Raw genomic sequence first — 26254 nt, forward strand, 5'->3', positions numbered from 1 at the left:
CTGTGTGCTAGACCAAGTACTTTGTTCCGATATTCTAAAATTTCCTTTATGTAGTTGCCTAGCTCTTTACCTGGCCACTCCAATAGGGATTTCAGGTTGCTTCTATTGCCCCTAAAACATTCTCTGATTTGCGCATATGCTCGACATGTTAGGAGCACATGCTGCTCATTTTCTACTTCTCCTGCGGGGCAGATTTTACATACTCTTTCCTCTCTTGGTACCCTGGGTCTTGCCCATCTTCCCCTCTCCACCTCGATTTCATGTGAGCTGGTTCTGATTTTGCAGATTAAATGTCTTTTAAATATTGATCTGTCTCCCCTAAGGTATTTCTGCATTGCATAGCTGTCCATCGGATTGATTTCCTGCTTATAAAACTGCATTTTTGAGTGGAAGTACAAGGTGGAAAGGAGGCCGCATGGAAACAAGCTAGCCAAGCTGTAACTGGCCTTCAGTTTCCTAAAGGGCAGTAGACCATAACTTGCATTGCACTTTCATTATTCACAGCCACATTGCATCATTTCCAACCACTTAACTTTAAACATTACCACTTAGAAACAACTTGAGAAATAACTGGATCGAGGCTAGAGTGCCCCTGCTCAATGAAACCAAGTACAAGACACCACACTGGCCCCAAACACTTGGCGCCCCTCCCGGTATTTATTTATTTCTTTAGGAATGAAATTGGTACATACAACAAGGGCTCTCCCTTGTGCTCTGCCCCACGGGCAATTCCACTGTCCAAGCCAAACCTTGGCTATAAACTGCATTCCATCCTAGTGCACACACTAGCACCCAAGTGCCAAGGCAAAGCTAAGGCATTCACCATTTGTCCATGGCCAATTGTAAAAGTATCCAAGCATTCCACAAAGATTGTAACCAACTGTTAATGACCAGGCATCCAGACACTTCCCGAAATGCTCAAGCAGCCTCAAGGATTCCAAATGCAATACACTGCCCCTCTGGCACTCTCACAGGCACACCCTCTATAACTGAGTGTCTGCTTAAGCCTGTAAGGTCCAGAGGAAACTCCAAACAACAAACGGAACAACAACAAGCTTCCAAAAATCACCAAATGCAATCACATCAAAGGGATAGTGACAAGAGAACTCAAACCAGCTTCAGACAACTTCAATCCAGCCCCAGATCAGCTCCGAGGAACTCCAATCCGGTCTAGGAAACCTCCATGGGCAACAGATCCAATGTGGAGGCTAACAAGAGGCAATGACAGCTTGGAGAGGGGAGGGAAGAGAGAGATAACGGGCTGGAATCTGAGAGAGAAAAAGAGCAAGAGGATCACGGGCAGAAGAGAGAAGGTGGGCAGCTAGCCATGAGCGTTGGGTAGTCTAATTGGGCCGTACAAACAGCCAAAACAGCCTTGGGCTGTGTAAAAACCATCCGTACAGCAATAGCCACACCTTGGGATGCGTACTAACTGATCCGTACAGCAGGCCCGTTCTGTACAGCAGCGATGACTGTTCCGTACAATCAGCCTTGGGATGTGTACTTCTTCTGTACAGCCAGCAATTAAGACCTTGGGAGTCGTGCAGCAGCCTGTTCACTTGCAGCCAGCCTCGATCAGCAGCCTGTACAGCAGTACGGCTGCTTCAAATCACCAGCAGCAGGTCCGTACAGCCGTACGGTGACCTCGAGGAGCGTGCAATATCCGTACAGCATGCAATGTGCGTAGGACACCATACAGTCCGCTCCTTCAATGCAGTTCTTGCAGTCCGTACAGCCGTACGGACTGCCTCGAGATGTGTGCAGGCCAAGAAATGCAAGGAGTCAAAACTTCCTTGGACTTCGTACGGCGTGCCCTCTTCACCTTGGGATGTGTGAAAAAATGGAGAGAGAGAACCCACGTCCAAAAACTCGCTTTTTCCCTTGGAAGGAGAGGAAGAGGGTAGGTATGCATGAGGGAATGCCACGTGGCCCCCTCATTAAAGCTCTAACCCTTGCAAACCAATGGAACATTGGTTTGCCCCTCACATTAAAATCCTAACCCCTTCTAACCAATGAAACATTGGTTTCCTTGGGCCTAACTTTAAGACCCCTCTAAACCTTGCCTTGCCCCTAGCAAATAGGCCTAGTGTGTGCACCTAGGGACTTCTGGGAAGTGTCTCTTTCCCTGGGCTAGCCCCCTAAGCCAAAGTAAGTCACGGTTCATAACTTCATGTCCTCGTGACATACCCTCCTCTTGACACAGCAAATTATTAAGTTTGCTGCTATAAACATAAACCTCCAGCGATGATGATATGGTCTAGGAGAGCGCGCGTGTCCATCCATATATCAATGCTGAAATTAAGTCTCATGGCATGCTTGAAATCCCTTGAGACTTGACCTTTTGCTTAATGATAGCTACAAAATTCTCCGAATCTAAAAAAATCTCATTAAACCCCTTAATCTAATCTAACTAACCCCCTAATCTAACTCTCCCTCCCCCCTAGTTAATCTAACTCTCCTCCCTGCACCTCCCTGCCCTCTGCTGAGTCCACGCTACCCCTTCCCCTCCACCTCGTATCATTGATCCACTCCCCTGTCCATCGCTCAAGAGAACCCCCGCTTGCACCGCGCAGTTCCAACCCCCTCTTCAGCCTCCCAATGTGTCTCCTCTAGTTGTTCGCCTCTAACTTCTTCGCTGCCTCCTCCTCCCTCAACCTCCCCGGCTCACGCAATAGAGCTCAATAGCTTACCCTCTTCTAGCTCACGATCACGCAAGGTGGAAGGATAATAAGAATGGCATTTTCATGTTCGCCCTCCCAATTTTCATCGGACTATCGATCAACCAACGTCTCCTCTGCTACAATCACGATTCACAGTGCTTTGCACACAGTGGATCACCTCGACTTCATTCCCTTCAAAGTTTGCCAATCCCCCTCCGCCACCACAATCCTCTCTCCCTTCCTTCCCACAACACCTCACTCGCTTTCTAATCGCTTTCACAACCGACAATTTGGCAAAGCCGATGCTACTGTTGCTGACGGAGAACGAGGCAAAGAGATAGCGAGGGAGGAGATGTGAGCGACGCTTGGAGGGCAAGTCGAAGGAGCAAACATTGCGATGCTCTCTTTAAATCAATATATCAGACTCCAGGGAATTTGGCCTTTTGGAAAATGATAGAAATTAGGTTCTATTTCAGCACATTAACTTCACAATCCTAATCAATGCATTTGCTACTTGATTCTGATTGCCTTTACAATGTCCAATCTAGAAATCAAATTCTTGCATCAGCTTCGTCCATCTAGCCTTTCTTGCTCTTAGGTCAAGGTAGTTACAAAAATACTTAAGAGATTTATGATCAATTATAACCTCAAATGTCAAGCCATATAAATAATGTCTCCAAATGTTTAAGGCATGTATCACGGCATACAGTTCTTTTTCTTGCATGTAAGGCATGTATCACGGCATACAGGTCTAGCTGGGAAGTTAGAGCTCTAACTCGCGGCTAGGGGGTCTGGGGATGGTTTTATGGACAAAACCATGGTTGTGTGGCGAGTTCTCTTGTGCTCGATTTTTCAATTTATTGTGTTATGGCTCTCTTAATTAGGGAAAGGTCAAGATGAGACTTAACAGTATGCTGATGTGGGTCAGCTCCCTGCCTTCATCCCTAGTTAGATTTAGCCATGAGCAGCTAGCGAGAGCTTCTTTGGTTACTAGATCTAATCTCTCCATTGAGGGCCCTAACATGGTATTCAGCCCCTTTCATTGCAAGAAGCCTGCAATTGTATTTAGTGCCTCATTGGTAATTGCTAATGCAAAAGAGAATAGAGATCCTAGTTAGCATTATGTCTCCTTGCAACAATTGTGAGTGTGTGACTAGTACACTCATCATACAAGTCCCGTAGCAGATGTATTGTTAGCAAACAATACCTCGGGTGAGACATAGAGTGTCACCAAGCGACTTCTAGATACCATGAGCCTGTCTGTTGACAAGGGGGTGGAGGAACTACCCCCCTCTTGAGCATCAGGCAATGCTCCAGACCTATGCTCTGCTGAGCGTGAAGGAGCTACAACCGAAGTCAGCTCAAAGCACAACAACTGAGTGGACTACACCACTCTGAGTGAAATCTGCTAGTTCACTCGCCTCCAATGATTTGAACCTCACACAGCACAATAATGGATCCTAGGAACATAGATGCCGGTACTCGATATCCTTACAAACTTGCATCACCGCAAGCTGAATCGGTTCAGCCCATCTATGCTAGACTTGGACCATTGCGTCATGGTTCAAATCAAAAACCAACTAGCATGTACTAAATGGATTTACTGCTCGAGCCCTGCCGGGCAACAAGAGCATCCAAAACAGGCATGTGATACATGGATGTGCTGCTCTAGCCATGCCGGGCAACAAGAGCAATCCAACAGTAACAAGGACTACTTATTCTGCAATTTACCATTCAGCCTAGAAGAGGAGACTCTCCATCTTCTGACTGATACAAAAAAAAATCAACAAAACTAGCAGGGAAGAACCATCCTGCAAATTACCATGCAAAGCTAGCAGGGAATAAGCATCCTGCAAATAACAAAGCAGCCTAGAAAGAGGAGACTCTCCAATTTCTGGCTGTGACAAATATTCATCCCAATCTTACTTCTTTTTACCAAAGGAAAACAAATCTCCTAGCGTGCGTGGCTGTCCTTTTTCGCTTCTTGTGCTCCCATAGGTTGTTTCCGTTTACGATTGGGGCAATCTTTGGCCTGATGGCCCTCTTCTTTGCAAAGGAAACACCTTCCAGCTTCAAATAGGGCTTGCCGTTCCTCAGGAGACAATCTCTCTTTGGTATTGGGCTTACTATTAGGTCGTTGGTCCACATCAAACATGACCTTGATGGTCTTGGCAAATTTCCTTTTCGTGAAAGAGTCATCCTGCTGCTTACCTTTGAATCCTGGAGTCATCCCTTGCATGAGAGCATAGGTTGTAGTAGCATTCTCAATCAGTTGAGATATGTTGGAGACCTTTGTCTTGGTGCAATAGTCACGAAGCTCCTTTGGCAGTCCACAACAATACTTTTCCACTTGCTCAGACAATGATACGGTCCTATACGAGCTGACTGGCAATAAGGCTTCCCAGATTTTTTTGTTATACTCTTCAAGATTCTTACAGTTTGAGGCATTCAGCTTATGCCATGCTGTCATTATATCCACTTCAAAAGTGGTGGTGAGCCAAGCAGATGAGAAAACTTGCTTGAACTCAATCCAAGTGTTACGGGCTTTACCCTGCAAAAGCAAATTGGTCCACCGTTGGAGTGCGTTACCCTTCAAGAAGATGGCTGCCTTTCGCACCTTGGAAGACTCTGTGAAATGACCACCGGAATAAGCAGCTTGAAACTGTTGCACAAATGTCATAGCCTTCAATCTATCCTGCATCCCATTGAGGGTTTCAAACTTCACAGCTGCCCCTCCCTCCTTATAATCTTTCAGCTTACCTTTGGGAGTAAGATTATCATAAACTGGGGGCTGTAAATATGGTGGAGGCATCGTGGATCCCATATTCTGTACCATATCGCCTGTGCCCATGGTGGGGTTGACCATTCCGGATCCCATTCCTTGCATCTGTGGCACACTCCAAGTGTTGCTTATCATTCCTGGCATCCTTGTCTGCATACCGGGCTGCATCCCTATGTTTGCATACATCATATTGGCCTTCGCAGGGGGCATTCCACCCTCCATATGCTGCTGCAAATTCTGCATTCCTGGCTGGAAACTACCCAAGTAGGTACCAGGCATATCAAGCCCTTCGGTGGCCTGTCCCACCATTGACTGAAAAACCGATCCTCTGCCAAAATATCCTGGATGCTTCATGGGCTGAGGAAGGACTTGCTGTCCTTGATTAACTGAATGAAAAGTATTGACATTACCCGCTATAGGGGTGACTGTGGGCATCTCTGGTGGCTGTCTAGTGAAAGATACACGCCTCTGAGTCTTCTTATGCTTTGTCTGCTTCTTCTCAGCTGGCTTTTGCTTCCAGGGGGAGCATTACCACCAGAATAGGCTTGCATAATCTCCAAGAAAGTCTGTTGCAGCTGTGACAGGGCTCCCACTGCGCTTTGCATTTGTAACTGAAAAAGGGCATTGGAATCAAGCTCCTCTGTCTCATTCTCCTCGTCCTGCGAATGCTCAGTGGTATGCTCGAGAGAAATATGCTGTCCCTCATCATTTTGTTCTTCTTCACCCTCACTGGTATTGTGCTCCTCATCAAAGCTGTCTGTTTCCTGCTCGGAGATAGTCAGTGATCTCTCCCGGTGCGACATGATTGTGATGGTATGTCTGTAACAAAAAAAAATGCAATGGGGCTTTCTTCACCTAACACTTCCAGGGCTCACCTTTGTAGGAAGATGGTGATGTCCCGTCAACGGAGCCAAGCTGTAACCGGCCTTCAGTTTCCTAAAGGGCAGTAGACCATAACTTGCATTGCACTTTCATTATTCACAGCCATTGCATCATTTCCAACCACTTAACTTTAAACAATACCACTTAGAAACAACTTGAGAAATAACTGGATGGAGGCTAGGTGCCCCTGCTCAATGAAACCAAGTGCAAGACACCACACGGCGGGATAGTGACAAGAGAACTCAAACCAGCTTCAGACAACTTCAATCCAGCCCCAGATCAGCTCCGAGGAACTCCAATCCGGTCTAGGAAACCTCCATGGGCAACAGATCCAATGTGGGGGCTAACAGGAGGCAATGACAGCTTGGAGAGGGGAGGGAAGAGAGAGATAACGGGCTGGAATCTGAGAGAGAGAAAGAGCAAGAGGATCACGGGCAGAAGAGAGAAGGTGGGCAGCTAGCCATGAGCGTTGGGGAGTCTAATTGGGCCGTACAAACAGCCAAAACAGCCTTGGGCTGTGTAAAAACCATTCGTACACCAATAGCCACACCTTGGGATGCGTACTAACTGATCCGTACAGCAGGCCCGTTCTGTACAGCAGCGATGACTGTTCCGTACAATCAGCCTTGGGATGTGTACTTCCGTACAGCCAGCAATTAAGACCTTGGGAGTCGTGCAGCCGTCTGTACACTTGCAGCCAGCCTCGATCAGCAGCCTGTACAGCAGTACGGCTGCTTCAAATCACCAGCAGCAGGTCCGTACAGCCGTACGGTGACCTCGAGGAGCGTGCAATATCCGTACAGCATGCAATGTGCGTAGGACACCATACAGTCCGCTCCTTCAATGCAGTTCTTGCAGTCCGTACAGCCGTACGGACTGCCTCGAGATGTGTGCAGGCCAAGAAATGCAAGGAGTCAAATCTTCCTTGGACTTCGTACGGCGTGCCCTCTTCACCTTGGGATGCGTGAAAAAAGAGAGAGCGAGAACCCACGTCCAAAAACTCGCCTTTTCCCTTGGAAGGAGAGGAAGAGGGTAGGTATGCATGAGGGAATGCCACGTGGCCCCCCATTAAAGCTTTAACCCTTGCAAACCAATGGAACATTGGTTTGCCCCTCACATTAAAATCCTAACCCCTTCTAACCAATGAAACATTGGTTTCCTTGGGCCTAACTTTAAGACCCCTCTAAACCTTGCCTTGCCCCTAGCAAATAGGCCTAGTGTGTGCACCTAGGGACTTTTGGGAAGTGTCTCTTCCCCTGGGCTAGCCCCCTAAGCCAAAGTAAGTCACGGTTCATAATTTCACGTCCCTGTGACACAAGCAAGCTGACTTTGACATCTTTGCCAAAATACAATAATTTTTTTAAAAGCAGGAAGGTCTATTCATCGACACACAAAGTGTATTCTTTGCAAAGGTTCTACATGCAATAGGAGGTCGCAAGTTTACTATTCGAATAAAAATGTCCTACACATATTCACCTATGATAGTTAGACAACTTACAAGTCCACTCTAGTAATGGTTTGAGGCTTGGATAAAAGAAATAATGTGCAAGTAGTCCTGGATGGATAACACACCATCCCCGGTCCTTGCCATAGCTTTTGTAGCATTCTCTGTGTCACTAGCTATCTGATTTCCCATGCATCTTCGGGGATAGCAGCAGCGGTTATACCCCATAATTCCATCCATTTCAGCCCCTCTTTGTGCCATCCAGCGATTCGCGTAGCTTCCATTGCTTTGTGTGGTATCCTATTGGCGCCCATCTTTCCAACTTTGTTGAGGTATGCCATGAATTGGCACAATGCCTCTCGAAGGAGAGGTATCATACCTTTCTCATCCAACAAGATGGGGTACGGTGTTTGTGCTTTCACCCCTAACTCCCCTATGAGAAATTGTTTATGCAAAGTCTCTATTCGGTTCCAGTAGGCCCTAGAGAGCCTAGGTACCCAGGCTGAGCACCCGTAAAGGACCACTTTGTGTACGAGCATGGTATACAAAAACTTTCTCATTTCCCAGTTCCATAAGTGTCCCTTTCTGCACTTGTTTTGGAAGCTATTTAAAGCTTTCAAACCTCGCAGGATTCTTCTTTCCACACATGCATTCCGCTTGTAAGTGTTTGCAAATTCCAGCCCCAAATATTTGTATGTAGTGACACCGTCGAGAGGCTTCCCCTCAAAAGTGAAATCAACCTGTTTATTCTGAGTCCCAATCACCATCATGTTTGTCTTGGATATGTTGACTTGCATCCCTGAGTGTTTGCAGAATTTTCTCAGTGTATTCAAATGTGTTTGCATCTCTTTCTTGCTTTTTTGTGAAGAAGACTACATCATCTGGACACCTTCGCCGCTGTGTTTCTCATCCACTCTTCCAATTCATCGATGAACAGACCAAAGAGAGTTGGTGAGAGGGGGCAGCCTTGCTTGACTCCTATGTCACTGCTTATGATAACTTTTCCTTTAGAGTATGAGCCATCTACAAGTGGTTGCGTTAATTCAGCTAATACTCTCTCATATAATCTGTATGTGGCTTCTCTGATCTCTTGAGGGACTTCGAGCTTTTCCAGTTTTTTCCATAGCTTTTTGCGTGGAACTGTGTCAAATGCTTTCTTAAAGTCTACAAAGCAACAATAGACTACTTCTTTCTTATTCTTGACGCCCTCCGTTGCAGCCCGTATGGCAACCAAGTGGTCGATTGTCAAATGTTTAGGACGAAACCCGGCCTGGGATGGTGCCTTGGCTCTTGCTCTCCCGTCCATTTGCTGAGTTTTTGTTCAATTATTGTGCCATATAACTTGGCCATTAGGCTACTCACCATGATGGTGCGGTAGTTTTTGGCCACCTTGCTGTGCCTGCTCTTATGCCTTCTTCTAAGGCTCGATTCATGAGTGTAGTGAGCATTTTCTTTGTCTTCTCACCCCCCCATTTCAGCATTTCAGCCACTAGCCCTTGTGTGTCCGGAGCCTTTCCGTTTGCGAGCTTTTTCAGACCCTTTCCCACATCTTCCTCTGTTATGGCAGCATTTACAGCTTTGATGGAAACGTTTTATTAACCCTCTCTTCTCCCTCTCTCTCATAGAGGCCTTTGACGAAATCTATCATGTCTTCCCATGATGCTTTCCTCTCTTGGGGTATGCTGCTATGTAGCTTTTGGAAAAGCTTTCTGGGATTTTTCTTAAGCTCATCAAAGCTCTCAATTTGTTTGCTCTTGAGAAACTCTCTTTTTTTGTTTCTTTAGGCTCTAGCTTTGTCCTCCTTCTCGGTTGTGTCTGCTGTTGTCCATGCTTTTTTTGCTACTCTGCATTCCTTATCATACCAGTGGTCTTAGGGCATGCCTTTGCTCCTCCCCTTGCTTGTTGTAAAGCATTCATGAGCTGTTTTCTGCAGTAAGTCTGTCATGCATTCACTCATTTCGTGGCATGTGGAAGGTGTCTGACAACGTGCTAATTCTTCTTCTAGTTTCTGTTCATATATGTGTGCCTTTTTATAATCCAATCTCAGCGTGGGTTGCGCAGGAATGTGATCGGAATCGATAGACTCCTCTTCATTCTTGAAGTGCTCAAGTATGTGTCTTTCATGCGGGTTCATGATCACATAATCAACTACGCTTGACCCTTGAGGAGTTTTGCATGTGTATCCCTCCGTTTCTTTGAAGTATGGGGTGCCGTTGCATAGAGAGAGAGAGAGAGAGAGAGAGAGAGAGAGAGAGAGAGAGAGAGAGTTTATTAAAGTCTTCGGAAGACCGATGGGTCTATGAGACTGTGAAAAATATGATACAATGAGTTGTGGTAGTGGAGCTACTAAACAAGCATCCACACTAATGCAGAATGCAAAAAATGCAAAATGGCAGTACTAAGTCCTAAGTACAACATAGTCATGTCAATAGTCGACTATATATCAATCTCATCATCATCATCATCAACATCATCATCATCATCATCATCATCATCATCGTCATCATCATCAGCAGCAGTACATCAGGATGGATGAGGCAATGGAGGCATGAGGTCAGCAATAGAGTGCTGTTGGCTCCTCAAGGGTGCAGTGCTGGTACGTCTCCTGGTCGTAGCTCTGCATCTAACCAAGGCCACTGTGACCCCCGTCGGTTGGGCTCTGACTCAAAAGAAGGAGGGGATGTTCCCAAGTATGATTAGTGTGTCAACCCTTTGTTTGAGCTGTTGGGTCACAGGCTCCGGGTTGAGGTCTCGTCTCGTGGGGGTATATGTGATTTGGTTGAAAGAACTCCGTGTTAGAGCTCTGAGAGGTATCAGGCGAGAGAGAAGGCTGCTCCTGTCTGCGTGCTCGAAGTATCCTCTTCCGGTGTCTAAGCACCTCATGAATGAAACCAGCCAAACACCGCTGATCTGGGTAGGAGAGGAAACGAGTTAAAACCCCATAACTATCTCTGAAGAGGCAGTAGACACGCCCTCGGATCTCATAGTAAACAGGACACATGAAGATGAAATGCTCCACACACACACACACACACACACACACACACACACACACACACACAGAGTCTATTAACGTCAACTGGAGACCAAAAGGTCTATGGGACAGTAAGAAACCCTCTAGTACATCTGCTTTAGGGAGGGCACATGGCAGCTCCCAAGGAGTGCAAAAAGCAACCCACATTATTTAGAGTACCTACATGATAGTCTGAAAGAGTAAACAACCATACATCAGTTTAAGATTGAGAGTCTTTTTGGTTTTGATTTAAACTCCCTGATTAGGGGGAGGAAAAAATAAAACCATACATAATGTATGACGGAGAGCTGATATAGGGGAACATGCCTTCCCCCCATTCAGTAAAAGATCACATCCAGTGTTGGTGTAGAACATAAGAGAGCACATCAAATATTGGATGTGTTGTGCTAAAGAAAAAGCAATGTTGAAATGTCATACTTACATCAGGTGCATGAAGGTGGCTTGGCTAATAGAAATAACCAAGCAAATTAGGTGACTGCTAGATCCTCTGCAATCGATCCACAATCCATAGGGATCCCAACCAAATCCTCTAGAAACTGGGCAGCTCCATAAGTAGTGCAAGATCATCTCAAAAACTATGTCCATGTAGCAATAGCAGCTACGCCTTCTGTCACGGGGGTGTGAAATTCAAAGTACTTTAATGTACTACAAGACCGTGACAACTTTGGTTTTAAAAGTCCAAGTGTGGGCTTAATAATGTGTAATTAAACGCGGCATGGTGCCTAGCACATAAGCGTAATTAATCCCTAGGCCCAAAGGCATTCAAAGGAATTAAAAGAGTGGTTGTTGGGAAATGATGATGTGGCATTTTTAATGGGCCCCCTAAAGGGCCATGTACCTTCAGTGGCCCCCCTAGAGTTCCAGGTGGCTCTAGTGCCTTCTACATGCTCCTTTGCCATTCTTGGACCTTCCTGGGCCTTCTAAACTTCACATGTGTGGTTTTCTCTCTCATCTTCTCCCTTTGTTGAGATTTTGGACTGGTTTTTCAGCCTCCTTCAGCTGAATTCCATTTTTCTTCATAACTCCTCACCCGTTTGGATTCCTCGACTTCCGTTTGGCCCGATGGCTTCCCCTTTGCCTCCCCTTCGTAGTGATATGCTTTTCCCTCCGTGCGTTTGGTAGAACGGGTAGAGCTGAGCACTTCTTTTGCTGGTCGAATTTGCAAAAGTGGCTTTTTCTGGACCTTTTTGCTTCTACTGCCTCCTGGGCCTCTCCTCTTGCAAAGCTACAGCTTTCTGTTGAATTTCGAGTGGTCCCACGCGCTGTTTGACTGGTTTTTCTCAGTTTTGGAGGACTTTCCGGTGATGAAACTTCTCGAAAACCTTCTCAATGCATTCCTCTCTGAAGCACGCTTCTTTTGAGCCCAAGAACTCCCACTTCTTCGCGACAGAAGTGCTTCTTTTCGCATTTTTCAGTGGAATTCTTGCTGGTCGGCTCTTGTAAATGCTCTTTCTTCATGCCTTTGCACTCCTCTTTGGCTGAGAATGCAATTGGGCATTGGCTACTATGTCCTCTTGGCGATTGAGGACTTGGTTGTATGGTTTGTCCTATCGAGAGCTTTGGGACCCACCCCGCCACTTGTAGGAAAAGAGCTCCGGCGATGTTGGGGCCTGCTACATGCGCTAGCAACAAACCAAAAGCCCCTTAATCGAGTTTTCAGGGCTTGGTGAGTTGTGATTTTGCTACTGCAATTTCTTTTTGCCATAAGCTATTGGTTGGCCTCATGTGCTGCCTCTTTCTTGGCTCACAGGTGCCCAGGCAGTGCTACATGAGTCATTCTTTGGTTGGGTACTTTGCTGATTTTATTTTGGAGCTTTGAAAAGCTTTGTGAATGCCATCTGGAAACCACTCAAAGAGAGTGCAGCTGGGGTGCAGTAGTGTGATTGCATCTGGACAGTCAATGGAATTGCACTCGGAAAAGAGAATGCCTTTGGGTTGAGCCTATGGGTTAAGTGCTATGTGATGGTGTTCTATGCTTATAAAGCCTTGCGAAGGCTTAGTGAATTGGGGCTGCGTGCTCAGTTGCAGGGAAGGTCTCCCAGATGCAACTTGTAATCATTTCACTGTGAAATATAAAGAAATACCGAAAGGGGCGCCACGGTGTTTGGGGCCAATCGGGTGCACTTGTCTATGTCTGTTGAGCAAGGGCATTCTAGCGTGCATCCCTTTTTCAGTGGTTTTGTTTGTGGGTAAATGCCAAATGGTGATCATGCAATGGTTAATGGTTGTGATATATGCTTTGTGAGCTATAAATAAGTGCTGAAGTGATTAAAGGTTTAGTTTCACTGCCCTTTGAGGTGTGGGTCCTTGTGGTCGTCTAACTTTGACGTTCGTCTAGATGTATGGCCTATGTGTGTGTGTGAGAGAGAGAGAGAGAGAGAGAGAGAGAAAGAAAGAAGTCTTTGGGAGACCGTGAAGGTCTATGAGACTAAAGATAACTGATACAATGAGCATAACGGTGGCGGTCTCAAAACGGGCCAGCCAACCGTTTCAACAAAAAAGAGGTTATGAAGGACTGTGTGTCTAGTCCTAATAAAAAAATATGTGTCTACCTCCAAATGATACAAAAAGAAGGGGGGGGCACCAAAAATGGGACAGAGGGGGGAGATACAGCATATATGTGTAGGTGGTGATCGTCAGAGACCAATCATAGAGGGGCCGTCAAATGGGAGGTCGGAAAAAACCCTGTGATAGATGATTGGCCTCTGACGTCACGCGGCCTAGTCGAGCTCGGTCGTCGGGGGCGGCGGGTGGCCCTGTGGATGAGGGTAACGGTAACCCCGGTGGGGCGGGCAGAGAGCAGAGTCGAGATGTCATGGACCTGGATGTGTGAGTCTGTCCGTTGGCACAGCTGTCGTGGCTCTGGCTCTCGCTCACGTCCGCGTCGTCGGCTAGACTGAGAAGAGGTATCCTGTGACTAGAAGAAGTCAGTGATAGGCCGCTGGGTGTCCTCACGCTGTATGCGCTGCTCGTGTCGCTGTGCTCGGAGAGAGGTATCTCGATGGCGAGTCATCTCATGTAGGAAAGCTGCTAGGCATCGCTGATCCGGGAACTGCAGCATGTGTGGGAGGGAGCCGAATCCGTCGCGGAAGAGGCAGTGGTACCGGCCTCGAATGGCATAATAGATAGGACATCTGAAAGCAAAGTGCTCCTCCGACTCGATCTCTTGCAAGTCGCAAAGTGGGCAAAGGCGGTCCTCTCGTGGGATACCCTCTGCGCGTCCGCTCTCGATGCGTAATCAGTGTGACCAGACCCTAAACTGAGCGAGGGAGATTCGGAGCGCACGTGGTAGATGAAGCTGTGTGTAACCTGGAGGTGTGATGAAGCCCTCTTGTGAGATCTGGAGGCAGTGTTGGTGGTAGAAATCGAGCTTCACAGGAAGCTCGGAGTGAAGAAACCATGTCCGCCAGGTGTGGAGCTGGAGCAGATCCGGTCGAATGAGCCGGTTGACCTCCTGGTTAGTGGGGGAGAGGGGAGATGGTGGAGCGTCGAGGCTGTACTGAAAAGGAGGCAACTGGTCTAAGTCGAGGTCCAGTCGGGTGAACCAACTGGAAAGACAACTATACTAGCATCGCTGGTCCCCATCAACGGATAAGGCCATAGAAGAGGATAGGGCTAGCCAAGGTAGGCAGAGGCGACCGTCGGCAGAGGAGCTGAAATCCCTGACTCTGTGGAGATAGGTGATAGCCTGAAAAGCCGCATCAAGTTGTAGGGGTGAGGCGTCGAACTCTGCTAGAATGATCTGGTGTGGTACCGATGGTTTGCTGCGGATCATCCGAGCAAACATCAGTATCTGTAGGCGCTTGACTCGAGCCCACTCTGTGTCTGAAAGGTCGACTCCCCACCAAGGGCTACCGTACATGCCTGCTGGGCGGACCAAATAATCAAAAAGGAGAGACTTGGTTTGCAAGTCCTGGAAGTAGGAGTGGTAGCACTGTCGCTCCAGCCTGGCAAGAGCGGCGTATCCCCGGCTGATCCTGGCCTGCATGGTCGGGCGCATCGTGAAGATCGGGCCTGAGAAGACAACGCCCAAGTATGTGTAATAGTCAACTATCTCAACAGGGTCGCCGGCGAAGAGGAACTGCTCTTGGTGCATAGCGGGTCTGGAAGTGTTGAAGATCATCACCTTGGTTTTCCCAAGGTTGACCTTCAAGTCATGTGTATCACAGAAGACCTGAAGTTCATCCAGGTGTCGCTGAAGAGGTGTCGCTGAAGACCAGTAGCGGAAGAGGATAGTAGTACTACATCGTCTGCGTATAGGAGAATCTGGATGACAGCCTCCGCAAGAGAGCAGCCTGCACCTCCGAGTGTCCTGATGGTGGGCTCGAGCTCGTCGATGTAGAGGCCAAATAGAGTCGGTGACAAGGGACATCCTTGGTTGACTCCGATAGTGCTCGTGATCTTTGGGGTCCAGCTGGTGCCAATCCTGACCTGCCCTGTCACCCGCTCATAGAGAGCTACTACTGTCCAGATAATCACCGAGTCGTAGCCTAACTCCTGTAGACGTCTGATAAGTCGGGCGCGGGGAACGGTGTCGAATGCCTTGCGGAAATCCACAAAGCAACAATATACTCTCCGTCTCCTGTGTCTGGCCTCCTCAATGATCCCTCTAAGTGTAAAAATGTGATCGTAAGTCGAGTGATCTGCCCTGAAGCCGCCTGTCCGGATGCCCTGAGCCCCTGTACCTCTGCGCGAGCACAGACCTCGCCATCTAACACTGATGCATAGATCTTGGACATAATATGTCCAACCATAATGGTCCTGTAATTCCCTGGATCCATGGGATCTCCTGCTTTGTGGATGGGTGTGATAGTGTTCTGGGTCCAGGCTCTAGGGAACCCGCGGCAGACAGCTTCATTGAACAGCGTTGCCAGGATGGGGGCTAGAGTTTTGATGCCATAGGCAACAAACTCTGTGCATAGGCCGTCATGATCCTTAGCTCGACCGTTATGAAGCTTATGCGCTGCGTGGGTGACTCCTTGGGTTGTGAAGAGGATACAAGAAGTGGGGCAGGGGGTGGCTGAGAGATCGGGAGGAGGCTGATCAGGGATATCATAGAGTGTGCGTGCGTAGGTGTGCCAGAGGGAAGTGTTTGTGAGGGGGGAGGGGGATCGGCGTTCTAGGAATTTCCTCCAGAAATCCTTGGAGTTGCTACTAAACAGAATGTTCAGTAGCGTATCCTCATTCTGGCGCAGGAAGGCTGGCTTCTTGCGACGGACTAGTCGACGATAATCCCTGGTGAGATGTGGGTTGGCCCTAGCGTTTCGCTGGGTCATGAGTCGGAGTGTGCGGCATAATGCTTTGCACTCGTCATCATACCAGCTGTTGCAAGGGGTGGAGCCAGCGGGTGGACCGAGTAGTGGAAGGAAAGATGTGGCGGGCTGCATTGTGAAGGGAGTGGGTGATAAGGGTGGCTCAGTGATCTAGAGAGGGTATGGTGTCTATGTGTCTGAGGAGGGAGGCTAGGTGGGCTGAGTAATCAGGTGAGATGTTATGATCGAAGTGTATATCATGATAGGTAGTGTAGTGCGAGGTGTGGCTGGTAGGGGCTCGGGGCGCAAGGATATGAAAGAACAGGTAAGTGTGATCGGCTCCTGGGGGTAAGGGTGCAGTGCGGAAGTCAGTGATCTGTGGGGCTAAAGCAGGAGATCCCAGAATGTAGTCGACGACACTGGCTCCTCCGCCATGTGGGAAACATGTGAAACTAGAGGAGGCAGGCCACCGGTCTAGTCCATTGTAGATGACTAGATCATGTATATGTCCAAGGTCCAAAAGAGCCTGCCCATACCCAGTAACGGGAGCGCGACTGTCAGCCGAGGAGCGGGGGAAGCCCGAGTCCTCTGTGTCCATCTTAGGTAATAGGACCGGATCTGAGTGGAAGTCTTGGAGTGATGTCTGATGTGCACCTGTCCTTGCTGGTTGGCTGTCAATTGCTAAACCACTCCTGGAGATGCGCTTTGTGATCTCTCCCACAATTGGCTTCGGAGACTGTTTGGGTTTGTGGGCCATTGTAGGACTTGTTCAGGTGCACGATTTCCTGCAAAGGCAGATCTTGTTCAGCACTGTTGTAGGGGTGCGCAGGCCTGCGCAAGGCCAGTGGCAAGCCAAGGCTTGCAGCAGACAAGGGCCCTGCTGTCACGGGGCAGCAAGCCAAGCGCAAGCGAGGGGGGTGGCGCAGAGGCCACGGGAGGGGGGGGCAGAGCGGAGAGGCTACAGTAGGGGGGGCACAGTGGAGAGAGAGAGAGAGAGAGAGAGAGAGAGAGAGAGATGTATTAACGTCCTCTTGTATTAACACCCTCAGGAGGCCTCGTGGGCCTATGGGACAAAGTGCACAAAAGGGAGATGTATTAACGTCCTCGGGAGGCCTCGCGGGCCTATGGGACAAAGTTTACAAAAAGGAGATGTATTAACATCCTTGGGAGGCTTGCGGGCCTATGGAACTAAGTGCACAAAAAGAACACTAATACAAGCCTCAATGGGCTGAAGCAAAGGGCACGCTAGGGCCCTTACTGAGTACTAATCTATGCTGATCTGTAGAGTTCAAGAGCTCTAACAAAATCACAATCAATCAATCAAATACAAACTGAATCAAATCAATCTCGGAGCTGGGACTCAAAAACCAAAGCCCGGCACAATAGTGGCTCTCTAAGGAGCTGTGAAGATGTCTTAGATCTGCGTCTGTCAAGCTGTGTCGCGTTGTGGTGGGGGATGCGGTCTCCTTGATCTCTGAACCCTTTGTGGCTATGTCAAGTATGTGTGGGTGTGTGGATTTGTATGTGTGAGAGCATATTTTTATACTATGGTCTACACCCACTGTTGGGCGCTGATGACGTCAGTGGGGATGTCATAGTAGCTAGTCCCTGCTATGCATGATGGAGTTTATGGTTTTCAACCTTGTGAGTGACTATCATGAGATTGAAACTGCACTATGTTGTGTTTTTAGAGGATGAGTTCGGGAATGTTCTTGGATTCATCTAGGTATATGTCCAGAGTGACCCCTCGTCTTTGACGGTCTCCCCTGAGGAAAGTTGTGATAGGTCGGACCTCAATATAATGTGCTCTGGGCGTTCTGTGTCTCACGTATGGTCTATGTTTCCCTCTCTCTACAGCACCGTGTCGCTGTTGTTGCTAATCCAGGCTGCCCTCATGTCAGCTAGCTCCTCCTCTTCTCCGTTGTGTCTTGGAACCGACTCAAATGTTTAGAAGTCTCGAAGTCTCAAAGTCGTGTATAGAACTCTCTGGACTTTGTCATTTGTACTTGAATACTTTGCTAGTCTCTTAAATCCTGTCTTTTGCCTCCTTGTCAAGTATATTTTCTCCCTTGAGTGCTTCTCTTCAAGTGGGGCCAAAAATCAGGCCAGCTTGGCTTTTTTGCAGTCCTCATCAAACCAAGCATTTCATGGCATTCCTTTACACCTCTCTGGTCCTGATCTGATTATTTTGTTGGTTGTCTCCTTGAGAACTTGAGAAAGCATTACATTGACTGATGTATCTATCTCCTTCTCACCTTTTTGACTGTGTTATATTGGGAGGGACGGGTGGCAGTGGAAAGAGGGGCAGAGTGACTCGTGGAGTTTTGTCTAGACAATTTGACATTTCTAACATATTCCAGAAACCTTCAATATTTGGGACTTCAAAATTTTTTGAGAGATGATGATGATGATATATTAGCATCCTTGAGAGGCGAGTGAGACATGACCTATGGGACCTAGCGAGAACCTTACATAGTCTCCTCCAAGTGATAAGAAGGTTCAACTCATGCATTTTGTCATGATATCTTGTCTATGCAGCATGCTCAAATCAGAGACATAAAAAGGTACCTAGGATATGGGGATTACTATGGCTGATCTCATGAAGTTGGGGTAGATTGGTACATTAGGTAATCAATGCCAGAAAGTGCACTCTGATGTTGGCGTAGGCTGAGCATGTGAGTTTGAATTGTTCCTCAATAAGTTGGGTTAGATTCGTACATTTGGTAGATTGGGGAAGGATATGGTCTATAGAAAGCTAGGTGTTGGACTGAGCACATAGTGTACCTATCTTTTGTTAAGGTTATTTTATTAAGAGGCTTGAATAATTATCAGCTGTTCTTTATTTTTCCTGTGCAATGTATCTCAAACTTCACAGATCTACCTGAAAATGACCTTGCTTGTTGCTGATCACGCCTTCATGGTTGTGTGCTGTTGCGTAAGGTTGGGGCTTTATGTTTTTCAAGCTACAGTGAGACCAATTTATCATTTCCAATCTGGAAACTGGACAACTTATTATGTTTCAATGTGTTATCGGATGCTGCAGTTTGAGCCCTCTCGAATGAATGTTCAGATTGTTGCAAGGATCTTAGTGAAGGTGAGTCGCCTCTGCCAATAGTTTGGTAAATCATCTATCAAGTGTTTGAAGGGGAACAAAGGGCGCTTTGCAGCCAAAGTTAATGTGGACACAAAACTATGAGTTTACTGTTTTTTTGACAAAATGCCATGTACCATGGTTTTCAAGAACTTGTGCAATGTGTTGATTTGAGAACGACCATGATCTCTGCTTGAATATTAACCATCTAAGATTCTAATCTAGGCTTTCATGATTTGTGTCCGCCTTATGACAGGCACTGATGGCCCTTCCAGCGCCAGATTTCAATCTCTGCATGTTCCTCATTCCTGAGAGATTTGTATCCTTTATTTGTTATTTCTTTTGGATGCATATTTGGTTGTTATGTTTAACCTAAAGTTTGTGGCATGGCATGATTATGCATGTAGTCAGTTAGCTGCCTTGTAAACACTAAAGAATGTTCGTGTACTTATTTTATGTTAATTAATAGTGCATTGTCACACTGCAACCCCTTAATTTCTTTACTGGACTCAGCAAATGGAAGAGCCATTTTTGACGCTTATAACACTTGCTCATTTCTTGGAGGTATGCCTTGTGTTTTCGGAACATTGGCTTCAGTCGCTGGTATTGTCTGGAAGATGATAACACAGTTTTCATGATAGCAGCAGATAGTTGGAAGTGGTGAGAGAGTGCATAGCTTTAGCAGTCCAGATCAGGTCACAGTTTATACTCTTATGGAAAAAAGCCTAGATATCTACACTGGAAATAAAGATCCCAGATGTATTTTATGCACACTGAATGGATGAATCTGTAAAAGGGCATGAAAGGGTTAATTGCAAGCTAAGCCCAGAATACACCCAGCTTTTGGGATTTGGTTTGCTTTTGCTGGACATATTGACCTAGCCAATTATGGACAACTAAGTCCACACACTATACCCAAAGTTAAATAGTCACATGCTTACCTAGACAAATCATTGCAAGGGGAGATTGAGCTTGATCACGGTAAACCAACCTTAGGCTCTGATATCATTATAGGAGTGGTCCAGTTCTGCACATGGCTTCCCAGTTCGTGGCTGGTCCATCCCGAATCCACATGCTGGTAGAAGAATTACAAAGAGTTGAAAATCCAAACGTAGCAATTGCCACGTGTCAAATTCCTAGCAATCTACGGCAGCTGTAGAGCCTTCCAAGCCTTGGTCACATGCTGATGTAGACTCGTCTTTGTAGGCAGCCTTTGCCACTCTCTTGTACTTTGCAACAGTTAATTGTAGCGCATAACCATGGCACCCATTGCCTGCAAATAGAAGTCTCTGGACTAGTCCTAGTCTTTGTGGGCGTCCCCACCAAGCAAACCTTAACCATCTTTGACCATGGTTAAGAACCTTGACCGAGGTCAAAATACTTAGCCCTAGTCTGACTATAGTGAGCACAAATACTCTAGTTGAAAGTAGTCAATCCCCTTGGCCTAAACCAAGTCTCCTTGACCGAAGTCAAGCCTACTTGACTGGAGTCCAATGTACTTGTAAAATATCTTGCCTTGGGGTCCCTTGCGTATCATATGATATACAATTTGCTTTGGCTGAAGGATCTCCTCTAGCTTATCTACTTTTGGTGAATCTTCCAATATAGGTTATGTAGGTTCTGGCCCTTGATATTTCTTTTAGAAGACTCATGTGAAAGGCATTGCGAATCCTGCGGTGCTCAGAAGGGGCCATAGTACCTGGTAGACAGCTTGGCATACACTTTCTTTTTGCCCTTAAGCTTATTTTTGCGGTCTGGACTTGGCTGAATGGTTGTTGGGAGATAATGATCAGCTGCAAATATCTCATCTTTGGTCCTTGTAGGATCGTTAGATGAAAGAGCAAGTGCAAGGTTCAAAGAGTCGATAGATTCAACCGTCACGTCAACTAGAGTGTGAAAGAAAAAGAGTACATGGTACTTGTAGCTAGACCTAGACCCTAGGACTAAGTGTCCTAGGTGTCACATAGGACTAAGTGTCCTATGTGGCCTAAAAGGCACTAAAACTATAAGTGCCTATATCTATGCCTACAAGGCACATGCCATGGCCTATAGGGCATCACTAGAACCACGAGAAGATGGCCTACAAATCCCCCTCCATGGGATGGGCTGAAGTATTCTAGAAACGTCTCAGAGTACTTGGTATTTTTCTGGTCATGGTGGCACATGTTCATCCAAAAGGAATCAGGATATAGCCACCTATGAATGTACAAGGTATGTCAGATCATGTAACAAAGGGAACCAAGTGTTAAGCCTGGCAGAAGACTTCGAACTTGGGACGAGGAAGTGCCTTTGTAAACAGATCTGCTATGTTGTCCTCTGTGGGAAGATAGGACAACTCTATGTCTCCTGCTGACAACCGCTCCCGAACATATTGATAGTGAACTTCAATATGCTTGGTACGCGCATGAAACACTGGGTTACGTGCAATGGCCAAAGCACTCTGGCTGTCAGTGTAGACCATAGTGGAGGATGTCTGGCGAATACCAAGATCTGTAAGTAACTGTCGAAGCCAGACACACTCTACTATAGCGGTGAAAGTTGCCCTGTACTCAGCCTCACAGCTAGATGTGGCAACTGTTGGTTGCTTCTTGCTAAGCCAAGAGATACATGAATTGCCAAGCAAAAAACAATTGCCGGTATGTGACACTTTGGTGTCGGAACAACCTGCCCAGTCACCCGTGATCACCATAGAAGAGGGCTAAATGCTGAGTGCCTTTGAGATATCTGAAAACTCTCTTCACTGCCTGCCAATGCTGTGAACTGGGCATGTGCATGAATCTGCTGAGCAGATACTGCATACTGTAAGTCAGGTCTAGTGTGGCATAAATAAATAAGGCATCCAACAGCTTGCTGATAGAGAGTGATATCACACGGTGGGCTCCCATCATGAGCTGAGAATTTGAAGCCAGGGTCCACTGGAGTAGAGATTGGCTTGCAATCCTCAAACTGAAAACGATCAAGGAGCTGTCCAATATACTTGGACTGTGACATCATGATACCCCCCTCAACATGAGCAAACTGAATGCTCAAATAATAGTGGAGCTGTTCCATGTCTGACATTTCAAAAATCTGCTGCAAATCAGTCTTGAAAGCTGCAATATGTTGAGTATCTGGGCCCATGATGAGCATATCATCCACTTATAAAATCAGCACTAAAAAATCAGATCCACTCCCACGGACATAAAGAGTGGGCTCTGTGGGGCTATTCTGAAAACCAAGGGATAGTAAGTGTGCATGAATTTTGGCATACCATGCCCTGGGTGTCTGCTTCAAACCATAAAGGGCTTTTCTAAGCCGGCATACCTTATTTTCAGAATTAACAACCTCAAGGCCAGGAGGTTGTGTGACATAGACTTCTTCCTACAGATCCCCATGAAGAAAAGCAGTCTTGATATCAAGTTGGTGCTCTTGCCAATGATGATGGGCTGCAATGGCAATGACACACCTAATGGTAGTAATCCTGGATGTGGGAGCAAATGTCTCCTCAAAGTCAATGCCTTGTTGTTGGGCATACCCTTTTGCAACAAGACGGGCTTTGTGTCGATCTATACTGCCATCAGATTTCCTTTTTAATTTGTAGACCCACCGGGTACCAATGCATGCTTGCCGGGAGGAAGATCTACTAATTCCCATGTGTCATTTTTGGCAATGGATTGTAACTCAGCTCTCATTGCATCCATCCAGTCTTTGCTGTCAAAAGCATCTTTATGGCACAGAGGCTCTTCATTGCAAGCTGTAGCAAGGAGTGCAAACTCAAGAAAGTGACCATGCATCTGTCTATTCCCTGACCTTGTCCAGCTCTCAATGGATTGTAACTCAGCTCTCATTGCATCCATCCAGTCTTTGCTGTCAAAAGCATCTTTATGGCATAGAGGCTCTTCATTGCAAGTTGTAGCAAGGAGTGCAAACTCAAGAAAGTGACCATGCATCTGTCTATTCCCTGACCTTGTCCGGGCAGCAAAAGGCTGATCTTGTTTGCTGTCCCTCAATGTATCAAGAAGCCATTGGGGAACTTGCATCATGAATAGTGGGATCATTTTGTGCTGGAAGAGAAATCTGCAAATCAGGATGGGGTACTGGCTGATCGTTGCTTGTTGAAGGGCCTGCAGGAGGCTCATGTTGCTGGTCAAAGTCCTCTTCTGAGGATGGCAGAGGTAACCAAGATTCAAAGGCATCAAACATGTCAACTTCTAGCTTAGCTTTGCAGTCCACAAGAGGAGAAGCCGAATGTTCAGCAAAGATGACATCTCTATTGACGATAATCTTCCCAGTATTTGGTTGGTATAACCGATACCCTTTGCTCTCCTGACTGTAACCAATAAATATGCATTTGATTGCCTTATCATCAAGCTTATGTCTCAGCTGAGATGGTACATGAACATATGCAAGAGACCCAAAAGCTCTCATGTGTGAAAGTGAAGGCTTCTTGCCTTTCCATGCTTCATAAGGTGTAACAGTCTTCAATGCCCTTGTAGGTGATCTATTCAGCACATAGTTGGCACACATCACTGCATCAAGCCAAAATTTATTGGGCAAAGACTTGGCCTTAAGCATGCATCTGGTCATCTCCATAGTAGACATGTTTTTCCTTTCAGGAACAGGATTATGGTGAGGAGTGTAAGGAGTAGTGCATGAGTGAACAATGCCCCGTGAAGACAAAAATGCATCAAACTCCTTTGACATATACTCTCCCTCCCTATCTGTGTTGAGGGTGACAAGCTTGCATCCTAATTCATTCTCAACCATATTCAACCACCTCTGAAAGCATGAGAATACTTCAGATTTGGCTTTTAAAGGATATACCCAGCAATATCTTGTGAAATCATCAATGAGAGTCATGAAATATTTGTACCCCCCAATGGCATTTGTCCTCATTGGGCCACATACATCACTGTGCACTAGCTGCAATTTCCTTTGTGAGAGTTTTGGACAATTCTTTTGAAAAGGAAACTGATGCATCTTACCCAAAAGACAACCCTCACACATGTTTGGAAACTGTGTGAGTTTGAGGTACATCATTAGCCATCTGCTGTGAATGTAGCTTTGCAAGAGCTCTATAATTGAGATGACCCATTCTCTCATGCCAAAGATGAGTTTCAGCAAGCTGTGAATCTGAAATAGCAAATGCTTCAATAGAAAGTGCAGCTGAGTGATGATCGAGATGATAAAGCCCCTTTTGCAAAGTACCAGTGAGAACTATGGCATTGTCATCATGAAGATCATAAACTAGTCATCTGTAGCCATCAAAAATCACTCTGAAACCTGAAGTGGCAATTGCTGAGATTGAAATCAAGTTGACTTTAATTCCAGGCACAAAAAGAACATTTGTCAAAGTGAAAGGATGGCTTGAAATGGATGTGAGCTGCACATTTCCAATTCCTTTTACAGCATATGAAGCATTGTTAGCACATGTGACAGTCCCCCCTCGAGGTGCATCAGCTAAAGAATGAAACAACTATCTGCAAGATGTGACATGCTTGGAAGCACCACTATCAAAATACCAAGACTGAGCATCATTAGCGGTAAAGAGTGCATCAGCTTTGGAGGGATCAAATGAGCAATGGACAGCCCATGCCCAATCATCCTGGAGAGCATGTGCATGTGAAACATCTGCTGGCTCATGGGATTCAATAGCGTGTGAGGTATTAACTGTCAATCCTGCTTTCTTTTTCTCCGAAGCAATGCTCTTCCTGCATTCTGAAATGTCATGTCCAGGCTTGTGACAATAGTTACATCTTTTCTTCTTTGACTTACCTGCTGTATTTTTAGATGCACGGGAGGAATTGCAGCTGCTATGCGCAGATTTAGGCTTGCCCATAGGCTTGGAAGCCTTGCCTCTTCTTGTCTGCTGTGAAGCAAATGCATGATCAGGAATAATGGCTTGTCTATTAGCTCGACTTTGCTCTTCCTGCAAAAGCAAAGTAACTAGCTGATCAAAAGAGTAGTGGTCTGGATTACCCATGGCCACTAACCGAAGGGTTGTAGCAAACCCTCGATATCTATCTGGCAATCCATTCAATGTGGTACTGACAAGCTGAGAATTTGACACCACCTCATCAATATTGGCAAGTTGTTCCATGAGGTCCTTTACCTTTGTCAGATATGCATCCATAGAATCACCTTCATTCATACTGACTTCCTGCAACTGTCTTCTTAAAAATGCAACACGTGCCTCATTGCGAATCTGATAAAGAGAGGCCAATTTGTCCCAAGCATCCTTTGCTGTCCTGCAAGACCGGATGTGAGGAATAATAATTCTCTTGCATGATAAAGCAATACAGGAATGTGCATTCGCATCTCTTGCATCCCATCTTGATTGTTCCTGAGTTGGGAGAGTAGTAGCAGGAGTGCTAGAAGATAAGGCATTAGGAGGAGTACCCCCTGCAGAGGGACCAACAGTAGAGGCAACCAATGTAGCATTGGCTGGCCTTAGATCAACCCCAAAAACAATATTCCACAAATGCTTTGCAACAAGAATATGTTTCATGAGATAAGACCACATCGGATAGTTGGTTCCATCCAACTTATCATCTTCACGAAGAATGCCAAATAGGTCTTGATTGTTCCCAGACATTGCAAAGGTGATACCCTGAAAAAGACCTGAAAACCCAAAAGCCTCAAGGCTATCACTGCAAAGAGCTGGCTGTCCAAAATTGACAGCAAATATTTGCAAATAAATATTTTGCAAATTTCCAACCTAAATCAAAGGGCAAATACAGATTTGACCCAAATGTGACTATGTCAGGCAATGTTTACTGCAAAAACAGCAAATCTCGCAAATGCCCCAAATTTAATGAGGGCAAATAAGCCAAAACGAGGGCAAATATAGAAAAGCCCCAAATTTTGCGGTGATTTTTTTGCAAATGTGACCCAATGTATGATAATCTGACTCAATGTCCTACAAAAGTGACTCAATGTCCTGCAATCTGACCTAAATGTACTGCAAACAAACAAGAGATCGCAGCCGAAATCCCAAAGCCCCAATGTTCTTGCAAGAAATTGCAACCAAAGAAGGTGAAAAGAATTGAAAGCCCCAAAAAATGCCAATGTCCTGGTTCACAGCCAATGCCAGCAAGTACGGATTTTGACAACAGTTTCACACGTGTGAA

The 26254-nt window shown here is 46.3% G+C and overlaps 1 protein-coding gene across 1 annotated transcript in view; it reads left to right on the top strand.

Annotated features, from left to right (window-relative positions):
• The window catches only part of EIF3K (eukaryotic translation initiation factor 3K), a 92596-nt gene that overhangs the window by 21113 nt on the left and 45229 nt on the right, over positions 1-26254 (top strand). Inside the window, exons 3-5 of the mRNA XM_087398514.1 lie at positions 19098-19148; positions 19402-19464; positions 19659-19709. Coding sequence (XP_087254640.1) covers positions 19098-19148; positions 19402-19464; positions 19659-19709 — 165 coding nt within the window. The remainder of the gene's footprint in view (positions 1-19097; positions 19149-19401; positions 19465-19658; positions 19710-26254) is intronic.

The sequence above is a fragment of the Dipteris shenzhenensis genome, chromosome 27 (genome assembly GCF_047967505.1).
Source record: "Dipteris shenzhenensis isolate YYH24624 ecotype China chromosome 27, Dip_SZ_1.0, whole genome shotgun sequence".
Lineage (NCBI taxonomy): Eukaryota > Viridiplantae > Streptophyta > Polypodiopsida > Gleicheniales > Dipteridaceae > Dipteris > Dipteris shenzhenensis.